The sequence below is a fragment of the Drosophila erecta genome, unplaced genomic scaffold (assembly GCF_003286155.1).
Source record: "Drosophila erecta strain 14021-0224.00,06,07 unplaced genomic scaffold, DereRS2 tig00000021-arrow-pilon, whole genome shotgun sequence".
Taxonomy (NCBI): Eukaryota; Metazoa; Arthropoda; class Insecta; order Diptera; family Drosophilidae; genus Drosophila; species Drosophila erecta.
In genome coordinates this window covers 19879977-19904134 of record NW_020825198.1, presented here as the reverse complement: position 1 = coordinate 19904134, position 24158 = coordinate 19879977, and the positions used below count along the sequence as shown (strand labels likewise).

The 24158-nt window shown below is 43.9% G+C and overlaps 3 protein-coding genes across 6 annotated transcripts; 1 reads left to right on the top strand and 2 right to left on the bottom strand.

Moving 5' to 3' along the window:
* Positions 1–71: 71 nt before the first annotated feature.
* Positions 72–10755, bottom strand: LOC6545859 (ubiquitin carboxyl-terminal hydrolase 32). Of its 2 annotated transcripts, none has more exons than XM_026978151.1 (14): positions 10444–10755; positions 7806–8040; positions 7462–7738; positions 7032–7260; positions 6109–6968; positions 4917–6042; positions 4549–4851; positions 4174–4487; positions 2366–3012; positions 2145–2311; positions 1895–2082; positions 1651–1836; positions 1122–1589; positions 72–1055 (listed from the first exon to the last, which is right to left on the bottom strand). In XM_026978151.1, the coding sequence occupies exons 1-14, from the start codon at positions 10502–10504 to the stop codon at positions 777–779; spliced, it is 5340 nt and encodes a 1779-aa protein (XP_026833952.1). In that variant the 5' UTR covers positions 10505–10755; the 3' UTR covers positions 72–776. The 2 variants fall into 2 exon arrangements, with proteins under 2 accessions (XP_026833952.1, XP_001973398.1); XM_001973362.3 differs by having other exon boundaries at positions 4231–4487.
* A 66-nt stretch (positions 10756–10821) lies between these two features.
* On the top strand, positions 10822–13926 carry LOC6545858 (ras-related protein Rab-8A). Its single transcript, XM_001973361.3, has 5 exons — positions 10822–11505; positions 12520–12580; positions 12640–12844; positions 13104–13244; positions 13320–13926. Exons 1-5 carry the CDS (start codon positions 11382–11384, stop codon positions 13410–13412), a joined length of 624 nt encoding a protein of 207 aa, XP_001973397.1. The 5' UTR covers positions 10822–11381; the 3' UTR covers positions 13413–13926.
* Positions 13927–15237: 1311 nt separating this feature from the next.
* On the bottom strand, positions 15238–22987 carry LOC6545857 (bifunctional 3'-phosphoadenosine 5'-phosphosulfate synthase). Of its 3 annotated transcripts, none has more exons than XM_001973360.3 (4): positions 22555–22987; positions 18981–19095; positions 15798–17323; positions 15238–15737 (listed from the first exon to the last, which is right to left on the bottom strand). In XM_001973360.3, the coding sequence occupies exons 1-4, from the start codon at positions 22594–22596 to the stop codon at positions 15531–15533; spliced, it is 1890 nt and encodes a 629-aa protein (XP_001973396.1). In that variant the 5' UTR covers positions 22597–22987; the 3' UTR covers positions 15238–15530. The 3 variants fall into 3 exon arrangements, with proteins under 3 accessions (XP_001973396.1, XP_015014091.1, XP_015014092.1); XM_015158605.2 differs by lacking the exon at positions 22555–22987 and adding an exon at positions 20684–21093; XM_015158606.2 differs by lacking the exon at positions 22555–22987 and adding an exon at positions 19838–20134.
* Positions 22988–24158: the final 1171 nt, after the last annotated feature.

Here is a 24158-nt window from a genome sequence, read left to right as displayed (position 1 = left end):
CGTTTCGAATATATCATCATGTTCATGTATATTAATATAAATTAGTTAAGTTCTGCATGTATATATATATCTGTGGGTGTATATATATAATTTGTAAATATCAAATACATAATCATTAGACATATTGAAGTCATAATTGATAAGCGCAATACTAATTTCGAACCGAATCTGCTCGGCGCGTCACACAAAGCCAATCAATACATGTAAATACGTATGAGTAGACCCAACAATAGTCTGCGAGTTTTTGGGATGAAATTCGTAACATCTTGATATTGCTGATCAATGGATAATATCAAACTGTCCACAACGTTTAGCCGTTCGGGGTTCACTTCCGCTTGTTATTTACATTAATAATTACAAATTAAATGGAATTTCCCGACAGGGTCGGGCATAAATAATAATAAACTGGCACTGCTGGCCTAATACAATTAAAATGTTTAAATTATATACAACAAAAACAAAGCAACAAGAAACTATTGAGAATGGATTTGTTCGGCGTAACAAACTAAACTCCATATTGGCCAACCAATATAACGTATTATCTACAAGCTAAATATGAATATTGTATATTACATGCATTACACAATTCTCGGCAAAGAAAAAGACTTCGTCTTAAAACTAATTAGGGTAATGATAAACTAATGCTGAAAATCAAAATAAGCTTAGAATAGTAAATAACAAAACACACGCGGTTCGAAACAAAACACAAACCCTCTAGAACAGAACGGATAGGATTGAAAAATAGATCTTCATAGCCGAGATGTCCATGACATCAGTTAGGAAATTGAGCACAGCTTCTTCAGCTCTCCCTCGGTCTCGTCCACCTCGAGTGGCACACCAGCGGTATTGGGCAGCGTCCGTCCCTCGATGTTCGGCAGATATGGTTCGTAGTCCAGGCCCTTGCGTTCGTAGAACAGCAGATATGCAGCACTTGGATCAATGACCGGCTTCTGGGATATTTCGCGGCAGGAGCTGTCGTTGTAGCAGTACCAGGAACCAGTTGCATTCGATGCATAGGAAATGTAATGACCTCCGTTCAGCATACCCGAGTGAGACTGCAAAATAAAGAAGGTTATCACACACTCAGGAGGATTAAAGCTGAAGCTAAAGGTTACACCCACCACAACAGCATAGAGTCGGTATCTGGGATCGAACTCATCCATATCTGGTTTAAGTCGGTGTTGGTGGTAGTCTTCGAATTCGCCATCCACGATAGGCGTTTTGGTGAGACTCGTCGAGATGAGGCGTTGTCGCCGGGCAGCATTTTTGTTCTTGCTCTGGCGCAGAATATTTCCTGTGGGCGGTGGTGACGCGGTAGCCTTATTTGACACCGTTTGATTGCGGATGTCTTCCTTATCCTCCTTGCTGGGTGCATCAATCTCGTCCAATTCGCTAACAACTTCGTTGGTTGCCATCGTAATTTCAGCATCCTTCTTCAGCTCCAGCAGCTCCTTGTGCCGCAGTATCGTCTCCTGAGGCACTGAGGCCAGATACGGAGTGGGATCGAAGTCATCGAAAGGAAAGTGGACCACTTTCTGTGACTTGACCCACTTGCCGTTCACGCAGTTAAACCGCTTCAAGTGAACAATCTGAGGAACATTAATTATCATTAAAATTTCACTCGACTTTTGGTGATTAAGCGTAGCTTACCAATATCGGAGGCAGTTTCCAGATCTGGAGTTTTTTGGTAGCGGGTTTCTTGCCCTTGCAATGACTGCAGTGATACCACTGCTCCAGTTTCTCCTCGGAGGTGAAGGCGCGCAGGCAATGATTCAGGTCCACGGGCTCCACTTGCTCCCGCCGACTTATGGCAATGGTCTCGTGATCCACCCACAGCTAAAAAAGAATAATCAACTTATAGCATCGTAGACAAGTTAATGTGGAGTCTACATACACGCTCCAAGGTACTTTGGTAGCGCAAGTGCAGGGCGGTCGGATCCCAGTCGATGGCAATGGTAAAGTCTTCAAAGTATTTGGTTGTCGGTGTGTACGACAGGGAGGCGGTATATTCCGGCGTCCGTTTAGCCTCCAGATTTGGTAGTGATGGGAATTTAGCATTCATTTTTGGCGTCGATGTGTTACCTGCAAATAAAAGTAAGAAGCTTATTTCTAACATTTGAAAATGGATTTTACTATCTACGCACTCGCGGCGGCATTGATGGGCGGCAAGGCTCCCTGGAGTACATAATCATTGTTGCAGCGAATCTCGCATCCGCGACAGAAGCTTGACCAAGGGCAAATCGCGCAGGTTAGTCCATCTGCCTTAACAGCACGCAACGTAAAGGGGAAATCATAGCCCAGGCTGTCATCACTGCGTATACATAAGATCGGTAAGCAGAAGCATTAAACAGCTGGAGATACTTACCAATCGGCGGCATGATTCGCCTGTTCCGTGGTGGCAGGCAAGGGGCTTAGCAGCCTGCTCACCTGCAGCCACACGGCGCAGTATAGATCCTTGTGGGTGCCACCCTCGCTGTTTGGAATGAGCAGGGGAACGCCAAAGAGACTTGGCCTCGTCTTGTGGTAGGAAAGGAAGTAGCTGTCGTGCCGCGTTATCTTTCGATGTACGGCTACCAAATACTTGCCCGCCTTGTGCGGCGGCTGCGAGGAGCGACGAGAGTAGACCCCGCTACTGGTCTCCGGCTGCGAGGTTGTGATTTGATCCGGCTGATCGTGCTCCTCCGCGTTACCCTCCTCCGCCTGCTCGTCTACGTCCAAACTGGCGCCCAGGGTATGGCCAGTACTAAGGCCACTGGAATCGTTCAGCGACGTCCGGTAGGAGCAGTCATCGCTGCCACTTCCATTACGGCTGCTGGCCGGCTCCAGCTCCGCCAATGGGATGGGTTCCGTCAGCGAGCTCTCCATAGAATTTTCGCCGGAATGATTCGTGTAGGACATGGAGCTAGTGTTGCTCTCCGTGTGCAGCAGTTTGGCGGATGATACGCACTTCTGCTGGGCGGCAGCGCCGTGCATAAATGTATTCTCCGGACTGGAGCTCAGGATAAGCGACTCCTGCACCGAGAGTTGGTATTAGACTTAAGTTGTGCTGATACAGGGTTAGTTTTTAAAGGGACTTGGTGGGTGTAGTCGTGAATTAAAGCTTTGGGATCTCTATTAACCATGGAACAATCTACGAAATAGCTATAGGGTAAACGCTAAAACGCTAAATCAATTATAAAATGTACAAATTGTTTATGGCACGTGTTTTAATTAACTTGTTGGTTCGTTTTAGTTATTTAGTGAGGGCGGTAGAGTGTAAAACGGCAGTTATTTAATTAACATGGTTTAGGTTTTATACAGGTCTCGAAAGATATTCTGTTCTTTAATCTAATTTAAAATACCACGGAGAAATACATCAAAGTCACTTGAAATATGAGACTTTAAAATAGTTTTAAGAGTGAATTGACGCAAAAGTAAAAATGTTTGAGTAACATTTACATATAATGAATATCTGATAATTTGTATTCAAAACTACATCAAAAACACATCTATTAAACAAGCTAAGAAAATATATTTCTTTTCGGATACTCAACACATTCTAAAAACAAACAAAATATACATATGTATGTGGCATCGTAAGGCTATGAGAATGATCAAAAACTACGAGAAAAATAATAATTCACAAGCTTCCAACTTGAAAACCAGAAACAACAAAGAGATTTCCAAGGATAGCCAAGAGGTGATTCGAAAAGTTTGATTGGGTTTAAGCAAATAATTTACATTAGTTATAGAATAAGGCCAGCAACAAAGTAAGTGATTAGTAGAAGGATGTATATATTACAAATATTTGATATCAATTTGGTAAAAGTGTGCGAATACGAAAGTAGGGAGAATAAACAGAGAATGCTAGTACTTTTGTGTAGTTAAGAGGGAAGCCCACAAACCACGCAGCAGACGGCAACTGTTCATTTAACATAGTGTATTTAATATATTTAGATCAAACGCTTGTAAAGTGACAATCAAGAAGCAGACGGAGGCGGAATCTTTGGCGGATTCGTATTTCGCATTCGCAATCAAGGACGACCCGAGACTCGCCGCTGAGGAGCAAGTTCGCTATCCTAGGCAAGGAAGTTCTGAAGCTTTGAATTTTAGAATTCGATATGGCCCCAAAAAGATGGGGCGTAAGTCTATGATATTAAATACGTGTATGTTAATATAGTTTAGAAGCCATACCTTGAAGCAAAATAGGCTGTGGGGCATGCACTCTCTCTTTCCAAAGCACCGGCTTACCTTTCCGGCCTCATCTGGCAGCAGTTCGTGCACCTGGTTGTCCCCGCTTCCGATTCCGCTGTAAGTGCTCACGTTGGGATTGTAATTGCTGTTGCTGTTGCTGTTGCACTGCGACACATCCGTTCCCACCTCCGCCTCGCCTTCGACCTCCAGGCTAGAAGCGTGGCCATTGCATAGGACTCGTGACGAGGCGCGGTGACTGGATGTTTGCAAAGTGCTCAGCGAGGACAGCGAGTCCTGGGCGCTCGTGATGAGAGCTGAATTTAAAGTTCCAAAATTTAGAAACACATCTATCTGCTATGCCATTAGGTGACTTACCGGAACTGCGCTGTATGTCTTTAAGACCCTGCTCGATGTGCATGCTAAGTCCTGAGTTGGATCGGGTTCGCACACTTTGTTCTGGCAGCTGATAGACGTACAGCTCCTTGGCACTCTGCGTCCGCAGTTTCTCGTCGTCGGCCAGCACTTGGCGTATTTGTGAGTTCCATAGCTCGCAGACGAGCATTAGATTTGGCGGCAGGGAGCACATGGTGGACAACTTGTGTTTCAGGTGCGAGTACTTGCAATCCGAGTTCAGGCGAAAACCATATTTGATTGGCACGCTTCCATCCAACAGAATTACTACAAATAAGGACAGTAAAAATAAATCCTACTTAATAAATAAAATTCTACTACCAATTACTTACCCAAGACCTCAAAGTAGATAAAATTCTCTACCGGCAGCGGCAAACTGAGTAGACTAAACGGATCAAATCGTACCGATTCGTGTCCACAACCCAAACAGCTGACCTTGGATTTCAGCTGGCCGTAGAACAGATCAATGATAATTGACTGGTTGCGGGCGTGGTGCTGCGACCAGGCTTCGGCGGCGACTATTTTGTCTGGGCGCCCATTTGAGTCCTTCAGCTCACTGTACGGCTTCTCCATCACGCGGTTAAGGTCCTCATGCAGAGCGTCCAACAGCCACTCGAGCAGCTCCTGAGAATCGTGCTGACCTCCACCGGCGAACTGCGGCGCATACTTGTTGACGCAAAAGCGTAGCTTGAGCGGCGCCACAGATCTAGTCGTTGCCGTCCAAACCTCCTTGAGCAGCTCCGCATAACGCATAGCTAACTGGCCCTTTGTGCCCAGTTTGTTGGCCGCGTTCACCTCGAAACGGTGCATCTCACGCTGGAAGTATTGTGCCAGTGGTTGGGTATTAAACAGCACCTGGAGGGCGGCGTTCATAAAGCACGTGTTACCCAGGTTGTGCAGGCCAGTGGCTCCGGGTGCATGTACCGACATAATTGAACTACGGGTTAGGCGACGCCGGTCCCCCGGTGTTCCCGCACCCTGGCCACTTTGAGCGGTGGCCAAGGAGCCCAGTTCCTCCGGCCAGGTCAAATCTTTGTTGCGGATTTCCAGCAACAGCTGGTCGTTGTCCCGAATGAGCAGCTCTTTCAGGCACATGGCATCCTCTTCTAGCAATATGGCACCGTTGTCCAGCTGTGGAACGTGCCACAGCCGTATGTCCTCCGACTTGAGACGCAATTGCTCGCATAAAAACTCGCCCACCTGGCGCACCGTGGCGAGTCGACTAAAGGCAGCCGTGTAGGCCAAGTATCGCTTCGGCGGTTGGAGTACACTGCTTGCGGCGATGGCGGCATATCCGCCTCCGGATGCCAGGACTCCATAGCCACCGCTCACTGTAGAACCCCAGCTACCGAGTTGAGTGCCTCCGCCTGTCTGGGATGGCTGCACCTGGTGGAGCAGGATTCGCAGGTTCAGCGGGTAAAGTTCTAGTTCGACGTCTGAGTTGGGTGGTTGAATGACCTGGAGAAATACGATTTAAGTTAATAAATAACCGGCTTTGATTTCAAAAATAGTTGGTTTGCTTACCTGTCGTGGCAATGGAAGATTGTCGCCATACCATCGATTCAATGCCTTCCACAGTGACTTGGGCACCAGTTCAAAATCGTGGTTCTGCACCAAGGGTGTGTCCCGCTTGAGGTGACCACCCTCGCCGGTGAGAGTTCGAACATTCCGGAACGGATTGGCGGTGATCAGATTGCTGTTGTCAATAGGCCCTGGTCGCACAGGTCCGCAATGCCGTCCAGCTGAGATGCCACTACTCGCCGACCCGGAACCGGATGCCGATCCCGTGCCGGAACCCAGGGAGTAGCAATCGTGCTGTTCCAGGCTGTGGGTGTTGAAGCTCTCATCGCAGACGAGCGCCTCATCAACAGCGGACCGCTGGTTGGCAGTGCGCTTGCAATAGTCGCAGGTGTGTGCCGTGTGCTGGGTGTACTGCATCCAACTAAGCCACCAGTCACGCGTAATCAAGTACCAGAACTGTCCCACGCGGTACGGCCTGCGTTCCTCCCGTCGCAGCCATCCGCGAACAATATCGTTCTCCATGTGCTTGCACTGGGGCCACAGGCCAAAGACGATGTGACACAGCTCGAAGATGAGGTCAAGCAAGGGCTGCATGAGTCTCAGATCACACTGTACAGTCCACAGCATAAAATCCTCAGCGGTCAGCGAGACATTGTCTCGGGTTAGTTTACTAGGCGTTCCATCCGGACTCCTCCTCTGGCCGAACTCCAGAAGATCACTTATCACCAGCTGTTTGGTCAGATCCTTGTATTGCTGGGCCTCTCGATTTTCCTTGGCTACTAACAGCAGAACATTGATCATCTGCAGTGTTTCTTCGTGACTAAGAACTCCATCTCTATCCACATCGAAGATTTTGAAGCAAACTGTGGGTATACGTTTATTATTCAATTGATCATAGCGGGATAATAAATGTATTTAGTGCTCACAACGTGTCCTTTCCACACCTGGTCCCCGGCAGGCGGCACTTACTCCGCAACACAACTCCTTGAAGTCGATGTGTCCGTCGCGGTTCTCATCAAAGGCGTTGAATAGACCTGCTAGAGCATTCTTTGGTATGGGTGGGCTGATCAGGGGTCCAAGGAACTGCAAGTCGATTTGGCCATTTTGGGAAGTGTTTTTCAAACGCCAAAACTCCTTTTCCAGATCGCCGATATCCTGCAAAAGAATTTAATGGGGTGTCAATATGAACTAGCCAAATGTAAAAACTGGAATGATGGGCCATAGAGGTAAATTGAGGGGCGGATAAGAAAAGAGGTGTGGAAGCAAGCGGAAATGATTTATAAAGTAGATTTTCCACGAAATGATTCCAATGCATATGTTTGCAAACTTCTAATAGCCCCAGTTGCACATGCTAACCTTCTCCTCAAGATGCGTCACTCCAGCGAGGCTCTGGTAGAACGTTGGCGTCTCCAGCTCCGAAGTGAGGCTAACACAGTTGTCGGCCAGCAGCCATTTGGAGAGAACCGTGGCATTGCGATGCTTTATGATCCAGTCCTGGAACTGATCGAAATTGACGCGTTCGCTTTGGGCGAAGAGGGAGACGCTCTCAAAGGGAGCCAGATTGACGTTGCGCACATAGTCCGACTTGATGATGAAGGTGCCGGCATCGTTGCAGTAGAGGTTCCACAGGAATCTAAAACGAAGGTAAGTAGTTGTGTTTGCAATAACAAGTTAAGCTTTGCATATTATGGCTCACTCACTTGGTTTTCTCCGCTTGGGTACCTCGAGTTATCAAGACCAGACCGCAGAGCAGGTCATTGAAGGAGATGCCACGCTGGGTGCCACCACAGGCGGCATATAACATGTCCACGATCTTTGGCGGCACTCCCTCGCACAGCACATCCTGCTGAAAGGCATTCCGACTGAGGAAGTTCCTGCCCACGCCAGCTGACTTTTTGAAGGCATCTCTCAGGCGCCGAAGCTCCACGTCGCTTACTGGAATATATATCGGTAAATGAGTAAGCTTGCGGTAGGGATTATCCCATGTGCCTCTAATAAATGGCCGGTATGCTTGGTAACCCCCTCATTTGAAACGATTTACGACCTCGATTTCACACCAACCGACGTGCCGTCAATAACGAACTGATTATTGGAACACAAACCCAGTATCAAAACGCAATCCAAATACACTCGTTGTAATTGTTTGTAATAGCAATCAACATCAATTCCGAACTCATTTATCAATTCCATCACTTATGGTATTAAGATCCCCTGTTACCTAATTAACTATTATCAGTAAATGACTTTTCACCAATTACTCGATGTGAAAAAGTGTAAGTGTTCAGGTGCAATAGGAGGTAACTATATAATTTTCATGATTCTGTCGATCAACCAATAAAAAATTTTCAATACAACTGTGGTTCTACAACAAAAAATCCTGTATTCCTTTCATCACTTTCGAAAAGATAACAAATGAAGAGGGTATCCCGAAGTCTACCACAGTTATTTTTATTTTTTATAATTGTGAATCATTTTCAGAGGAATCAAAGCACACAACAAACTATAGCTAAAAACCGTTTCGCACATAAGTCAGAAAATGATAAGAAATGAGAAAAAATGTGCGATAATCATTTTGTGCATTCCTAATAACATGCTAATTTTTGTTACTACATTTTAAATGTAATACATTGTATGGTTGTACTTCTCTGTGGAATAATAATATATTATTAACAATTTTTTATTACCAATAATTATTATACTATTGAACATTTTTCATTCATGCCCCGTTGCTTACAATTCAAAACGTTGATTATTTAATATTGGAAATAAAAAGCCACAAGAAGCATTGAATTGGCAATAAATAAACCATTTTAATTTCAACGATCAGGTTGAGAGCATAGCCAACTGATAAGCGCCGAACCGGGCGTTTAAATACATTCCCAAGTTAATTGGACAATATTGCAGGCGAATTATGCGACGTCACGGAAACGGCATTTTATTGAATGTCAACTGCAACTCGAGTCTGCGATTATTGACCACTGCACGCACATACATACTTGCATGCTAGCCCTCACTTTCCCCACGTTTCTTCAATTTCCCTCCCATTGGCTTGGTTTTACTGGAACCGGTTGGAGTGGGTAATAAGAAACACACGCACCTGGTCGCACGCCCCACTCCAGTGTGGTGGGTGGTGGAGCGGTGGTCCGGAGTGCTGGTGTTCCGGGGCAGTGAGTGTTATCAGCGACACTTTTCAGAGTTTTCTTAACTCTGGCTGGACTGCCTGGTCACAAATCAGCAACCATAACCATAACAACACCAGCAGTTAGATGATTGCCAGCGCAAAGGGAAGGTGGAATAAAGTAAGTAAAAGGCAGTAAGGGAAGCTAAACGTCATTGAGATTGGGGCGAAAGGGGGTGGAAAAGTGGGGTAAAATAATCTCAACTCTTTGGATGATTACCAAATTGATATTGCTGGTTCATAATTATAAAATATTTGGAAAACCGCGAGGAGTCCATTTCTCAGACTTTGTACCCTTTCTAAAGAAATGTAAATATTTTAATAGTATTCGCTTGATAATAATTTCGCTTGAAATTCAATATTTATTTCACAGTAATAATCAGCTGCTCTTATAACCAAATACTCTTCCTATCTGAACATGAACTTGATAGGAACTTAAATACGATTCGTAAGAAATCGGGAAATGACACGCAGAATTAATAAATTAGCCCAATAAAATATTTATTTTCCAGTTGGAAAACTGAACAAGACCTCATGCTTTTCGAAAACTAAAAGGCTCCCCTTTCATTATGAAAAAATGATTTGATGGAGGTTTCTTTATAAAATACTTCAACAGAAGACCTGTGCACATAGGGTGCGAGTTGAAATGAACACTGGAATGGCATTCTGAACTTGAAATGAATCGTATTCGCAGCGACATCCGCATCCGCACATTCCAGTCACCCTAAGCGTGAACTGCACTCCACTGGCTGTTTAACTGTTTCTCATGGGCCTTCGCTGCTTTGTTGTCTCTCACCCACCCAGCACACACCTCCTACTGCCCACCCCATTCGATGAGCTTTTCTATTGTGACGTCACTGGCGGCGGAGACGCAAATACCCATGCACATGTAAATGCACATGAAATAAAGAAGCCACACTGGAATGGCAGCAGATAATTGCAAGAGATAGGATTAAGCGGAGCAGGAGGAGGCTGGTGGTCAGTGGAGAATCCAGTTGGTCAGCAGACGTGGGCGCAGCAACACAATGGAATCGATTGCACCTGCTTGTAAGTTGTTGTTGTTGCTTTTGGAGGGGGTTCTGTTTTCTTGATTAGCAGTGACCTATTTTCTGCGGCTGTACGACGGTACAAGTACAAGTAGCCAGCCGGAGGAGACTCACCGCGCTTCACCGAATCCTCGTAGCTGACGCTATTGGAGTGTTTGGACTCCTTGGTGCCCATGGTCCAGAATTTTTTGTTCGCGGGGGTGCAACTCAATGGATTCTGGGGCTCCTCCTGCTGCTGCGACTGGCGACACCACTTATCACATTGGCTCAACTTCACTTCACAGTCGCGGGCGGAACAATGGGCTAGGGTTGAGGATCAGGTGCAGGATCAGGACGATATTTGTATATAAATATCTAATATACACCTGTCTTTTTGGCTCTTGTCTTGTGCTATTTTCTTATGTTTCTTTCTATATTCACGCACTTATTCAACACTAACCCCAAACAGCTGTTTTCCCCATCGCCCGATAACCTATCGATAGGCGACGGCGGGCCAGTGTTGCGCAGTAGTGAATTATCGAAACTCATATTTTTTGTACGGGCGTAATTAGAAAGCAGTAATTAACTCAATTTCCACGTAATTTCCACAACAAACCAACGTAAACTCGCTCTGCGAAGCGAGCGCCTTTGCATTTGCCCACCGGATAAGCTGCCGCATGAAAACCGAAATTCGGGCGCAGACACAAAAAAAAGTCTTAAAACTACGTCGCCATTTTTGACACGGCTCCGAAATCGAAAACACAACACACACACCCAAGAGAAAAGAGCTGCGCTGCGGAGAGAAGGAAAAACCTATACGTTTTCGATTCGATTCAATTCGATTGTGGATTTGTGCGGTTACGTCTGGGAATAGTTTATATGTACATACACTGAACGTATGCACGCATGGGGCATAGTCGTGATTAGTGTTATTAGCCAAGAATCGGAGAGGAAGTCAGTTGATTAAGGAGACGACGACGTGTACAGAGCATCACCCTTAACCCTTACCCTAACCCCCAACTAAACACTATTATCGGGGCAGATACTGTGATCCTACCGCAAAAGCACACAAAATGGCCAAGACCTACGACTATCTGTTCAAACTGCTCTTGATCGGCGACTCCGGAGTGGGCAAGACCTGCATCCTGTTCCGATTCTCCGAGGACGCCTTCAACACAACGTTTATATCCACAATAGGTGAGTGCCATCATCCGCGTTTTCCGCGGATTTCTCATTCTTGTTTATTAATTATGACACCTTCGTTCGCATGAACTCATTCTCAATTCGGATTCCGAGCTTCTGGCCCAGTGACTCATAAAGTGCCAACGTTCTCCTCTTTTCATTTTCCCTGCCCCATCCGGGCGTTTGTCATAATAATTCTTGTTTCCATGGAAGGGGCACACCCCCATGTTTGATTTCTCGCCTTTATTAAGATTTCCCCGTAGAGGACATATCCGGATGCTTTATCGCCCCCTAAGATTCACACCCGCTTAAGTTAAGGAAAGCGTTCAGAAATAAATACTCCATACTCAGTACGAGTGCCCACAGTCTTTGTACTTTCGCTGCTCTTATCGCTCTAGAAGCCGGATTCTTCCGATACGAGACATGTCCGTCGCACACCGAATCGGGAATGCCTTATTAAACCAAACAGACCCAAGTAGTTATTCCCATAAGAATACAGTGAAACCTTCCTAGTACCCACAACCAAGTATTTAAAAATAAATTCCAATGATTAATAAATATGATATCAACTATTAAAATAAGGCTTCAATTATTAATATTATTTAGCTTTAAGCTTTAAAAACATAACCAATATCCAATCAATGAAATTTCATGTGACAGTAAACCCCATGTAGCTAATCATTTTCTTTTTATTCGAACAATAATATCACAATAATATTTGATGTGTACGTTGTACACTCCTGTACTTGTAAACACAAATGTAGAGCGATTCCCATCTCTGCTCGTGGCTAATAATTGTTTATTTTCGTATTTGGCACGTTTTCCTTGCGACACTTCCAATTTTGGGGCATTTACTTAACGACATTGTTTAAATTAATTGCGTGGTTGGTGGATTTCGGTTCTCTTTGTCTCTTATTTTGGCTTCGATGTCATGGGTTCCGACCAAACAGGTTTAGCCTCTTGCCAAATTATTTAAATTAATTAGCAAATGTACATGTGTCTGTATGCTCATCTGTTTTCTCTTTGCAGGTATCGATTTTAAAATTAGAACAATTGAATTAGATAACAAGAAGATTAAGCTGCAGATATGGTAAGTATAGGCAAAGACATTTGTAATTTCTAATTCCTAAATATCCAAAATTTTTCCAGGGACACTGCCGGCCAGGAGCGTTTTCGCACAATCACCACGGCCTATTATAGAGGTGCCATGGGCATCATGCTGGTATATGACATAACCCAGGAGAAGTCTTTCGAGAACATTAAAAACTGGATCAGGAATATCGAGGAGAACGCCTCCGCCGATGTCGAGAAAATGCTGCTGGGAAACAAGTGTGAATTGACCGATAAGCGACAGGTATGGAAAAAGGAAATTAGTGAATTAAGTTAGCTGGTTAAGTTAGAAGCAAATTTGTCTGTATCCACATATCACTTGCTATATGCACGTGTAATATATTATTTATTTTCAATTAAGTTGACCATCTATCACCATTTGTATATAAAACCATTGAGGGATCTGCCATGATTGGGTACAACTTTTTTCTATACTTCGTATCTTCGTAAAAAGATGAATAAAGCATATCGCCGATAATTAAAGAATTTTCCACCCATTCTAGGTTTCAAAGGAGCGCGGCGAACAATTGGCCATCGAGTATGGCATCAAGTTCATGGAGACCTCCGCAAAAGCCAGCATTAACGTGGAAGAAGCCTTCCTCACCCTAGCCAGTGATATCAAAGCGAAAACGGAAAAGCGAATGGTGAGTGTTCGGGTGGCGAGAACCGAACAAAGCGTTTTTTACTGTGGCTAACCAATACATCCTTTGTGTGCGCAGGAGGCGAACAACCCACCCAAGGGCGGTCATCAGCTGAAACCGATGGACAGTCGGACGAAGGACAGTTGGTTGTCCAGGTGCAGTCTGCTTTGACGTGGCAACGTGAGCTCGGCACTGAAGCGGCATGGTGGCAACGACTACACGGTAGTGGTTTATGGTGGTAACTACGAGGTAGTAGTTTCCTTTACTCCTGTTAGGTTCGAGTAAAAGCGGGACCTCGTACAAGCGGACATTAACTGACATCTAAATCAACCTTAAACATCAATCAGCAGCCGGCTCTCTTTAACCGAAAAAGCGCGTTAATGGAATAGAACACAAATTGCATTATGAAACAGTTATTAAATAAAGTATATGACGACATCGTGTACGAAATATACCTAGGCATGATAATATATATATACGTATATAACTCAAGTTTAAAGAATATAAAACGATCCAGCGATAACGTAAATCGAAGAGCAGCCAATCCAACCCGCCCGCGTCCTTCTCGAAGAGGTTTTAGTATTTACGGAATTATGATTTTTTTCTAGCAGCCATGGTTGTCGATTTGTAAATTATTAATTATAAAGCAAATATATATGTACTATGTATGCATATGATTAGTTCATCTGTCCTTGTTTTGCTCATTGCTTGTGTGCCCTTTCGATCGATTCAGAAACCCTTTTGCCATTACCTTAGAAATACGGAGGAGGTCCAGACGCACAATGACCCGAAATTTGTAAAACCCCTAATCCGCCCCACACCTCCCCCTCCCTGGTCCTAACTTTATATCATATAATGTGGTAGTATCGCACAGATTGAGGGTGCTTATTTTATTATTATTCTTCTTAATCTTCACACACATTTCATTTGGTTAGTTCGTACTCTATTTATTTTGTTCTTTTCCGCACACCACATGACTTTGTCAATAAATCGTTACGTCTAATAATAAAACATTAAGAAGATTTGCAGACGAGATATCACCAATTAAAAGTAGTCCATCGATGAGAATCGATCGGCAGCAACAAACAATTATGAACACATACACAGCGCAGTAAAATAAATAATGTGAAATTAAATGATAACTAATTGCATATTTGATATTAAATAATTACTTGTAATATTAATGATTAAAAGTATACAATTTTATAAAAATAAATCATGTGCAAAACCAACAAGGTTCCTGGACTATTATATACCCGTTACTCAGCTAGTGGGATGCTATGTGAATGTTCAACATTCTTTTTGGAATATCGATATAAATTGAAAAGACAAATAATTAAATGAAAAAGTTCAACGCGGCTTTCAGAAGTAACGTTCATACGGACAGACGGACATGGCCAAAATGACTCGACAATTGATCCTGATCCAGAATATATATAAAGTTTTTTTTTAACTTCGGGCAAATGGCCACCATGTGAGTTTTTCAGAAACTGCATCCTGAAGTCCAATTCTGGATTACTTATTATTTGACGGGCTGTTTGGCAAGTTGGCGCCGTCTTGTTGCAACCAAGTGTCTTTCTAGACCATTCTCAATCACTTTTGGAAACAAAAATTCATAGATAGCCGAACTAAACCCTATTGAAAAAATACTTCATATGATCGGAAAGGCTTTTCTGTTACATACTTATTGACTAATCTAGTATAGCCTTTTACTCTACGAGTAACGTGAATAAAAACGGGTTTTTTACTGGAAAAGGTTTTTAGAGGAGCGTTACGTAACAGGGAGCTTCTGTCACCGACTCCAGTTAACATAAACGTTTGTCTGTTAACTAACATTTTGCGCAATTGCACGGTGAACTAAGAGATCGCTTAAATGCCAAGTTCAATTTTAAAATATCTATATCTATAATAAGAAGGTATAATCTTTCTTCGTATACAGGGTTATATGTTCAAAGGAGCAATACCTTCATAAGTGCATAAAAAAAGAAACAACCAGTTTATTATTAATTTGCTATTTTATTATTTATATATGTATTAAAAACCGTCCACAACACATTTTGCTTAAGATAAAAAGAATTGCGTGTAGATACAAGTAGATTGTACGATACAAACATTTAGTTAGGGGAGCATAACATTCACACACGGGGACAGCCACGAATTTGGGTTTAGAACGATGGAAAAAGATGTGGTAAGTGATAAGCGCCTTTAGGTGGAAGTATATGCATATAATAAGCACACAAGCTATAACTAAGAGGAATTGCACGTTGCGGATCGAGTGTAGGCAGAGGGTTACACCTGCGGCAGGTTCTGGTAGTAGGTGGACAAAATGCACCACGCCTTCGGTTCCATGAAGCCATCCGGCGGACTGGCTCCAGTTTTGGCCAGTGTGCGCATCTTGGTCCCCGAGATGAACTCAAATTCATCCTTCCTCTTGGGCTCAAAGAAGGCCATTCTACTGGCGCTCTTGTCATAGGCAGCAACACGAAAGGGCAGGATCTGAAAAGAAAATATCGATTTTATATTCGGCTAGATTTGGCCTTTGGCAGTGGGACCTACCTCCATGCTGTCTAGTCCCTGGGCCATCTTCAGCACACGCGCTCCATGGGTGGCATCGTATAGGTTTCCATCCGGATAAGTTTCCTTGCTCGGATGCGGCATGCCAGCCGGATCGCGGCCCACAATGTAGAAGTTTGCGCCGGCGTTCATGCGCGCCTTTGCGTGCCACTGCACCTCCGTGGGACCGGCGTACATCATTGGCGAGGGAAAGATGGCCAGTACTGTGTCCTCTCGTCGCAAAACACCTGCGTCGAGGACGGCCTGGTGTTGCTTCATGCGCACATCCAGCGGCACATCGTCGTCCTTGGTCCAGCCACCCAGAGGATGCAGCAGCAGCACTGGCTGCTTGAATCCGCGCTCCAGCAGCTGGCGGCGAGTGTCTTGCATAAGCAGAGCATGGCCGTTGTGGATGGGATTGCGCAACTGAAAGGCGAAGATGGCGTCGGCATTGAGCTCCTTGAAGCGGCGCCTCAGCTCGTTGGGAGTCAGCCTGTACTGATCTAGCCCGTCCTCCCAGCGGATACGCTCGATCACTGCCAGATCGCCGCCTACCAAATAATCGCCGGACTCGTAGACCTGTTTACTGTACGGGTGATTGGGATTGCTGGTGCCGAACTGGCGCGCCAGCCGCTCCTCCTTACGCTGAAAGTAGAACTCGGGACGCCGCAGTATGGCCACCGATTTGCCTTGGTATTTGAGAGTCAGCGAGGAGCAGCCATCCAGCCGATCCTTGTCCGCCTGAGTGGCGCTCAGAACAATGGGCACCGAGTGGTTCTCGCGATAGGAACCGTCCATGCCGCTCTGAAGTGTGTTGAAGTGCAGCGTCTGCAGGTACTCATCCTCGCGCATGAATCCGCGCAGTGGATATGCCCAACCCTCGGCCAGCACTTGCACCCACTGCAGCTCCACGGTGCTGATTTCGATGGCTTTCAGCGACTCGGCCTCGTTGCGCAGTGCCTCCGTGGCAATGGATTCGCTGGGATAAAGCTCCGGCAGAAGGTCTACGTCGCGCAGCGAGCGCGGAATGATGCCCTCCTGTTCGAGCAGCGTCACCAGCTTCTGAGTGGACTCGCGCACCGTGTAGCCGTGCGTGTTGACCACCAGTTCTGGCATCTGGGGTCGCTCGTACTCCTGCGTGATGCCCGTGAACCCTTTGATAACGCCCTCGCGCGCCTTTTTGTAAAGTCCCTTCACGTCCCGAGTCTCGCACACATCCAGCGGAGTGTCCACGAATATCTCATAGAACTTCAGGCCCGCATCCTTGTGGATCTTGCGCGCCATCTCGCGGTCGTCGGCGAAGGGCGAAACGAAGCTGCAGATGGCCACCACTCCGCTATCGGCAAAAAGCTTGGCCACTTCGCCCACGCGGCGAATGTTTTCCTCGCGATCGGCGGGCGTAAATCCCAGGTTCTTGTTTAGCCCGGTGCGAATGTTGTCGCCATCCAATCCGTAGGCCGGAATGCCCCGGGATACCAGGTATGCCTCCAGTTCGAAGGCAATCGAGGTCTTTCCAGCACCACTGAGACCTGCAAAGGAATGAGTTCCAGCATTTTGTTGAGAAAGACATATTTTAATGTTACAAAATATGTTCATACTATACGAATTTTTGTAAAAAATTAGCATCATCAATTATAGCCCATTGCGAAAACATTTAGATACACAGCACACTATATTCTTTTTTCTATATAAGTAAAGACGTCTTTTTTACATTTTGTGGTTTTCGTAATCTAATAATAAACATGTTAGATAAGACAGTCAGAGTCCTACTCTCCTTGAGATCAGTCGTGTCTTAGTTTCAATCAAATCAAACCTAAAGCTCATTAAGTAACATACCCAAACCACCAACAATTCTCAATATCAACCAGATATTCAGTGAATTTTAACAACCGAGAAATAACCTACGACATATGTATAAACAGGAACACCAAGAAAGGAGACCCGCCCGATCAGGGACTCAAAATCCTACCACCAACAGCACGTGCTTCTACATTCCCCCGGACCCAAAAACATGATTTTATCCAGACCCGACCCAGTTGTCGACCTGTCGACCTCAAAACACCCCAAAAATTGATAGCAATCAAGATAACAAACAAATGCGACAACAAAACTGCGCTTACAATTCTTAGGACTCGTAACACTAAGACCACTCCGCTTTCATTCGCATCAGCTACCAAAAATGGACTACAGATCAGCCACAACACTGAACTAAACCAAAGCAGAGAATTTCAGAGAACGAACCCAAAGGACAACAATAATCTACTCCCTCCAGGACTCCAGCATCTTATTTCTTCTGAAAATAGTAAACTAGACACCATAAGCTTGCCTTTAACTAGCCATAAACAATCCTCAAACCCATCTCAATCCTCAAATCTACAACAAACAAAAACAGTCCAGAGGACCACTGATCTTAGCAACCCATTTATACCCCCACTAAACTATTTGAATGCTAAATATATTACAAAGGAACAGGCTATAGGAACAATTACTCCCAACTCCAAATACTAATTAAAAAGTTTAGACCACATATCATTGCCCTTCAGGAAACCCACATATCCCACACCTCATCCCTCCCTATGCCTTTGCCATAATCTTGAAAATTTACTGCAGCTTCAGTTCGAATGCCAAAACTAATTTTACCATAATCCTTATGACCAGGATCGGGCTTGGACACACCAACTCACCAGTACATGAACAGATCCCTCCCCAACATTTGTTCTCTTTGCAACCATCATCACTTAGACGTTAGACACATCCTAGTTAACTGTCCTTCCCTTTCCCTTCATGGAACAGCTGCCTTTCAAACAATCAACCCAATAACCCAACGAATTCTTAAAATAAAAACTATATTTTTCTCTCACTGTGTGTAAACCATTGTCACCCTAGACGAGCGGAAGGACTTAGCTGCTAATGCTCCTAGTTCTTGGCTACCTTATAGTTTTATACTTTAAGTTAGCATTAAATAAATAAATGTTAGATTACACATAGTCCAACATGCTTAAGTTTACGCAGTGAAGAAAACCCAATTAAACTGTGATTCCTTTAGTAGACCTGTTACAGATTACTATTATCAGAAATAAATAAATCATGTTTAAGCCTTAGTAATATAATGGGACTATATGAGTTTTAGAGTTTAATGCTACTAGCCTACTACTAGTTTCTTGTGTGCCACATTAACGCTCTTACCAGTCAGCCACACGGTGCATCCTCGGAATCCTCGGCAGAGTCCCAGATTCTTGCCGCGCGTCTCCCTGGTGACATGGTGCTTCTGCTCGGTCACATTCGTCGCCACCTGTAGGCACTGCAAACAGAAATGTAATCGTGTTTAGCTTTCGAAATTAACATAAATTAATATTCATGTCAAGTTGGGTTGGCGATGGACTCCGCCTCGGGCCCGTTCTTTTCAGATTGTTAGCCACGGCGGCCACAAAAGCCAAACTCAAAGAGGGTGAAGCCGAATCAGAATCCAGTGCCAGAGGCAAGTCATCATCGAAATACTTCGCTTTGACCCCGGGGCGTTATTCGTGTTGAGCACCAACGTTCAGTTTGTTGACCTTCCGCGGGAACCCGAGTGTGCAGAATCGCGAATGGAGTTGTGCGATATGGGTATGCTCAGGGGTATTGGGCTGGGATCTATCGTGGTAGTCTCTTCATTTGTCCAACACATTACTTTGCACTCAGCTCCAAGTGTTGTATAAACTTTTCCGTTCACTTGAATTCCGAATTCATATCCCCAAACGAAATACCCTATGACTTTACATTTACTTCTTCCAAATATACTTATTTTAACTTGTGTTTAGAAGTAACCTTAAATGCATTGCTAATTAGCAATTAGCAATAGTTTACGGTTTGCATAGCTATCTTATCAGTTCAGACTTTTTTGCAGATGGTTGGAAGTGGGTCACTGTGCTAGATTGTCATTTAGGTGTTTTACTTTACCCTTGCTGATCTCACGTCTCTAAAAGCCACTATTTGCATTTTTACGCTTAGTGAACCAGATAATTAAGATTTCAGTGTTTAGTGGCACTCTGTTCTAGTCTTACCCTTCTTTTAATATGGGGATAAAATCCAATAGGCGGATTCGGCATTATTAGTATATTTTATTTCGCTCTCAAATTCAATCTCTTTTTAAAAGTTCAATTATTTTACATTGAGCACTGATAGCGATACGGATTCGACTCAGATTGCGTTGAAAACGAGCTCACGATGGATGGATTTCGTCATAGGCACGCGACGAGCGTCGAAAGCGGACTGAAAGTTTTCAATAATATTTATGGTATTATATGGGGCGCTCTGCCTCCAAAAGATCCGGAGAATGGAGCCTAAAGAGAGTGTGCGACGCAGAGAGTTGCCCATGAGTATATCGTATTCCATCTCGCCCTGATCTCTCGATCGGCGATCCACGCACGCAACATTTAGATTCTCCGGTCCCAGTTCCATATGGAGAAAATGTTTGCACAGTCTGTCCACCGCTTGTTTGCTTACTAGTCCCATTCTTTCTTGGCCTGCTCCGCCCTTTTTGATCTGCTGCTGCCTAAAAACCATAAACTCCCTTGCTTCTGGGCTCTAATGTAGCAAAAGGTTAAATGGAGCGGAAATGGAACTAACCCATAAAAGCTGGAGACTGATCGAAGCCCTATCCCTATGAAAAAAGGTACTGGGTTAATTGTAAAAGTGATCCTGGTCTACAGCAACTGAAGCACATCTCCATACTTGATTTTTCAGAAATATTTGCCAATAGTATTTAGAAAAAGCAAATACAGGTATATGCCTATCTGCAAACTTTTGTTTATCTAATAAAAAAAACACTTCGTAGCCACCAGATTAAACAAACAGACCTCTCCAACTCACGATACCATCTAAAGATGCATCATGCGAATGGAACTTACCGCATCTTCAGGCTTTTCCACACTCGGAAGGCAGAATCTTTTGGGGGAATCAGCACAGCCAGAGCTGTTGTTATTACTAGTATAGTGGCCAAGTGAATTGGCACATCGGGTAAACATTTTCCAACAAAAACGAAGCGAACTCTGGGCAGGTGAAAAGAAAGCGGGAGTCGGACAATGTGCGCTCTTTGATACTTAAACAAGTGAGAGCTCCGCAGTTGAAAAACCAAGCTAACCAACCAGTCAACCGCTGAAACGATGAACTTTCTCGCCGAAGCTCCAAACTGCAACTAAAATTCCACAGACTGCAACCAAACTTGGTAGAGATCCGCTGGGTGGAGCAGTGCGATATCCACTGGCGGTCCACATCGGAACTCGTTTATGGAGGTGCCTAGCAGATAAACTCGAATTTGCTTTGTTTTCATTGCAGACAAACAGTCGTTTAAACAGCTAAGTAAACAAACCAATATAAATATGAATATAACTTTTTGGGGAATAGTTAAAATTAAAAATAACTTGTGCAAGAGAGTTTAGACTCCTGGAAAGTTTGTTAGTTTGTTTAGTTATTCTTATATAGCTGTCTATTGTGCTAATAATGCACTGGATGTTGAAAACAAATTACATTTTGCACTACCCATTCCTTTTTTCTGTATTCAAATTGTTTAAGTCATTCAATTAGGTAATCACTTTTAACGACTAAAGTAGTATCCATAAAACTACCACGTAATGCAATAACACATAAAAGCAATAACCATTAAGTCCAAATGTTGCTATATGGAAATCAAATTACTGGCCGAAAAAAGCTTAGAAAGTAAGCTGCGCACAATAAACAATGAAAACACAAAAATAAAAAAACATAATTGTATCTTAGCTTTATTAAACCAAAAAACATAACTAAATATAAATTTAGGTGTTTTCTCAAAGAAGTTAAAAGAAATTAATTTGGTTCCTATACAACTTTAAACATTAATGAAGATTACAAATTTTGGTAATTTATTTATTTAAGAAAATGTGAGTAATACGTTAAATAACATGTCACAAAAGAAGACTCAGCAGTAAGTTATCACTGTGTTCATTGTTGACCAGGAGTTCAACTACTTTTGGCCAAATCCGAATCCGAAACGGCCCATTCGAGTTGATGCCCCAACTTGAAACCTTTGCTGCGCTGCCACTACTTTGGTTGGCTCGCAAGACTTTCTTTCTAATTTGAACCTGTTTTTAGCAATAACATTTGCTGTGGTAACCAGTTGTTATCAAGGAAATAGTTGCCAGTTGCAAAAGCCATTCATTATTTAACCTGATGCAAAGATTATTTGTAATTGAAAGTATCAAATAAATGAACATATTCCAGCATTAAAAATTATTGCTATTAATCAGACTGCTTGAAATAGTGAAATGCAAGGCCTGCGGTTTTACTTGCAAGTGTAGAAAATATTTCTGCTGAATCAACATTACTCGCCACATCAATTTATAACTTTCTATACATTGTAGTATAATTTAAAAAATAATGCTGAAAACAATCTTATCAACTGCAAGCATACATTGCAAAGCTTGCGCACCTAATGCTTTTTGGTAGTAAAGTGTGAATTTAAAATTGGAATAAACGGCATTCCCATAGCGTAAGATAAGATTAGGCCGGAATTCTGATGTTACGTGTCTGCTGGCCCATATGGAGAGCATAAAAACCGGAAGAGGGAAGAGAGATCTGGGGATCTGTAGGCACAAATGTATATTCAAACATCCAAGGCTGATCAAATAGATTGATAAATTAAGACATATTCCACATCTGGCCACTTGTTTAAATAGAGCTAGAAAATCGGCTTTGCTCGAAGTTTTTGGGCACAGGGCCACATATGTACATATTTAGTACTCACCGTCTTCTGACGCTTTTTACTGCTCTCCGGAACTTCGCTCATTTCTCGAGGGGAACTCTACAATGCTGTTCTTCTGACCCACCAAAGCGGCACCTCTTCCTGCCAAGCAATTCCAAACAAAACTGCGAAAAGTAGCACTTCGAATCGCTAATCGGTGCAATCGATGAATGAAGTGTGGCACGGTTGCAGTTTTCGGGTGGCTTTCCGTTTTCTGAATAGGTGTATCAATCGCGGCAGCAGGACTATTGCACTAAATAGCTTTAAGGCTAGTTATATCTTGAACAAACGTTTAAATTTGGGAAACGAGAAATGTATTATTACTAATTCACATGCACACAAAGCCCCCACGCACACCAACGCACCCATCAGCGCCAGCTGATTAGAGGTGGCCCAAGTATGCGATGGTTTAACGATAGCGCACGGCAAAAAATATTAAATCTGTGTAAGATAAGATTGTTTTAGCTCAACTATCGGATAATTGTAGCAAAAATTCAAATTATAAATTAAAATAATGTCGGTACCCGTTCCCTTTTTATAGAATGAAACTTTATGTAAAGCAGAAAAAAAAGTGTAAAATATGTAAATACATACATGCCTTTTTGTCTTTTGAATTTCGCGGCTATGTAAGCGCTACAGAGCTCGTATCTGGCAATACTATACATAATTTGAAACGCTATGCATGATTAGTTTGGATATTGCGTTCAACAGTTATCGACGACAACATGGAGTTCACTAACGCCGAAATTCGCGCTATTTTAAACTTTTCCTTCGTTCAAGGCAAATCCGCTAGAGAAACGTTCCGTGAGATTAATGATGTTTTGGGTGATGGTACTCTATCACTTCGAGCCACGGAGGAACGGTTTCGACGATTCAGAGCCGGTGAAAAAGACACCATGGATAAGCCAGCCGGCGGAAGACCTGTGACGACAAATACCGATCCAATCGTGGAATACATCGAGTTAGATCGGCATGTGGCATCTCGTGACATCGCCCAGGAGATGGGAGTTAGTCACCAAACCATTTTAAACCATCTGCAGAAGGCTGGATACAAAAAAAAGCTTGATGTTTGGGTGCCGCATGATTTGACGCAAAAAAACCTTCTGGACCGAATCAACGCCTGCGATATGCTGCTGAAACGGAACGAACTCGACCCGTTCTTGAAGCGGATGGTGACTGGCGACGAAAAATGGATCACATACGACAATATCAAGCGAAAACGATCGTGGTCGAAGGCCGGTGAATCGTCACAAACAGTGGCCAAGCCGGGATTGACGGCCAGCAAGGTTTTGCTGTGTGTTTGGTGGGATTGGAAGGGAATCATCCACTATGAGCTGCTCCCATATGGCCAGACGCCTAATTCTACCATCTACTGCGAACAATTGGACCGCTTGAAGCAGGCGATCGACCAGAAGCGTCCAGAATTGGCCAACAGGGAGGGTGTAGTGTTCCACCAGGACAACGCCAGACCATACACTTCGTTGATGACTCGTCAGAAGCTACGGGAGCTCGGATGGGAGGTTTTATCGCATCCACCATATAGTCCGGACATAGCGCCAAGTGATTACCACCTGTTCCTGTCCATGGCGAATGCCCTTGGTGGTGTA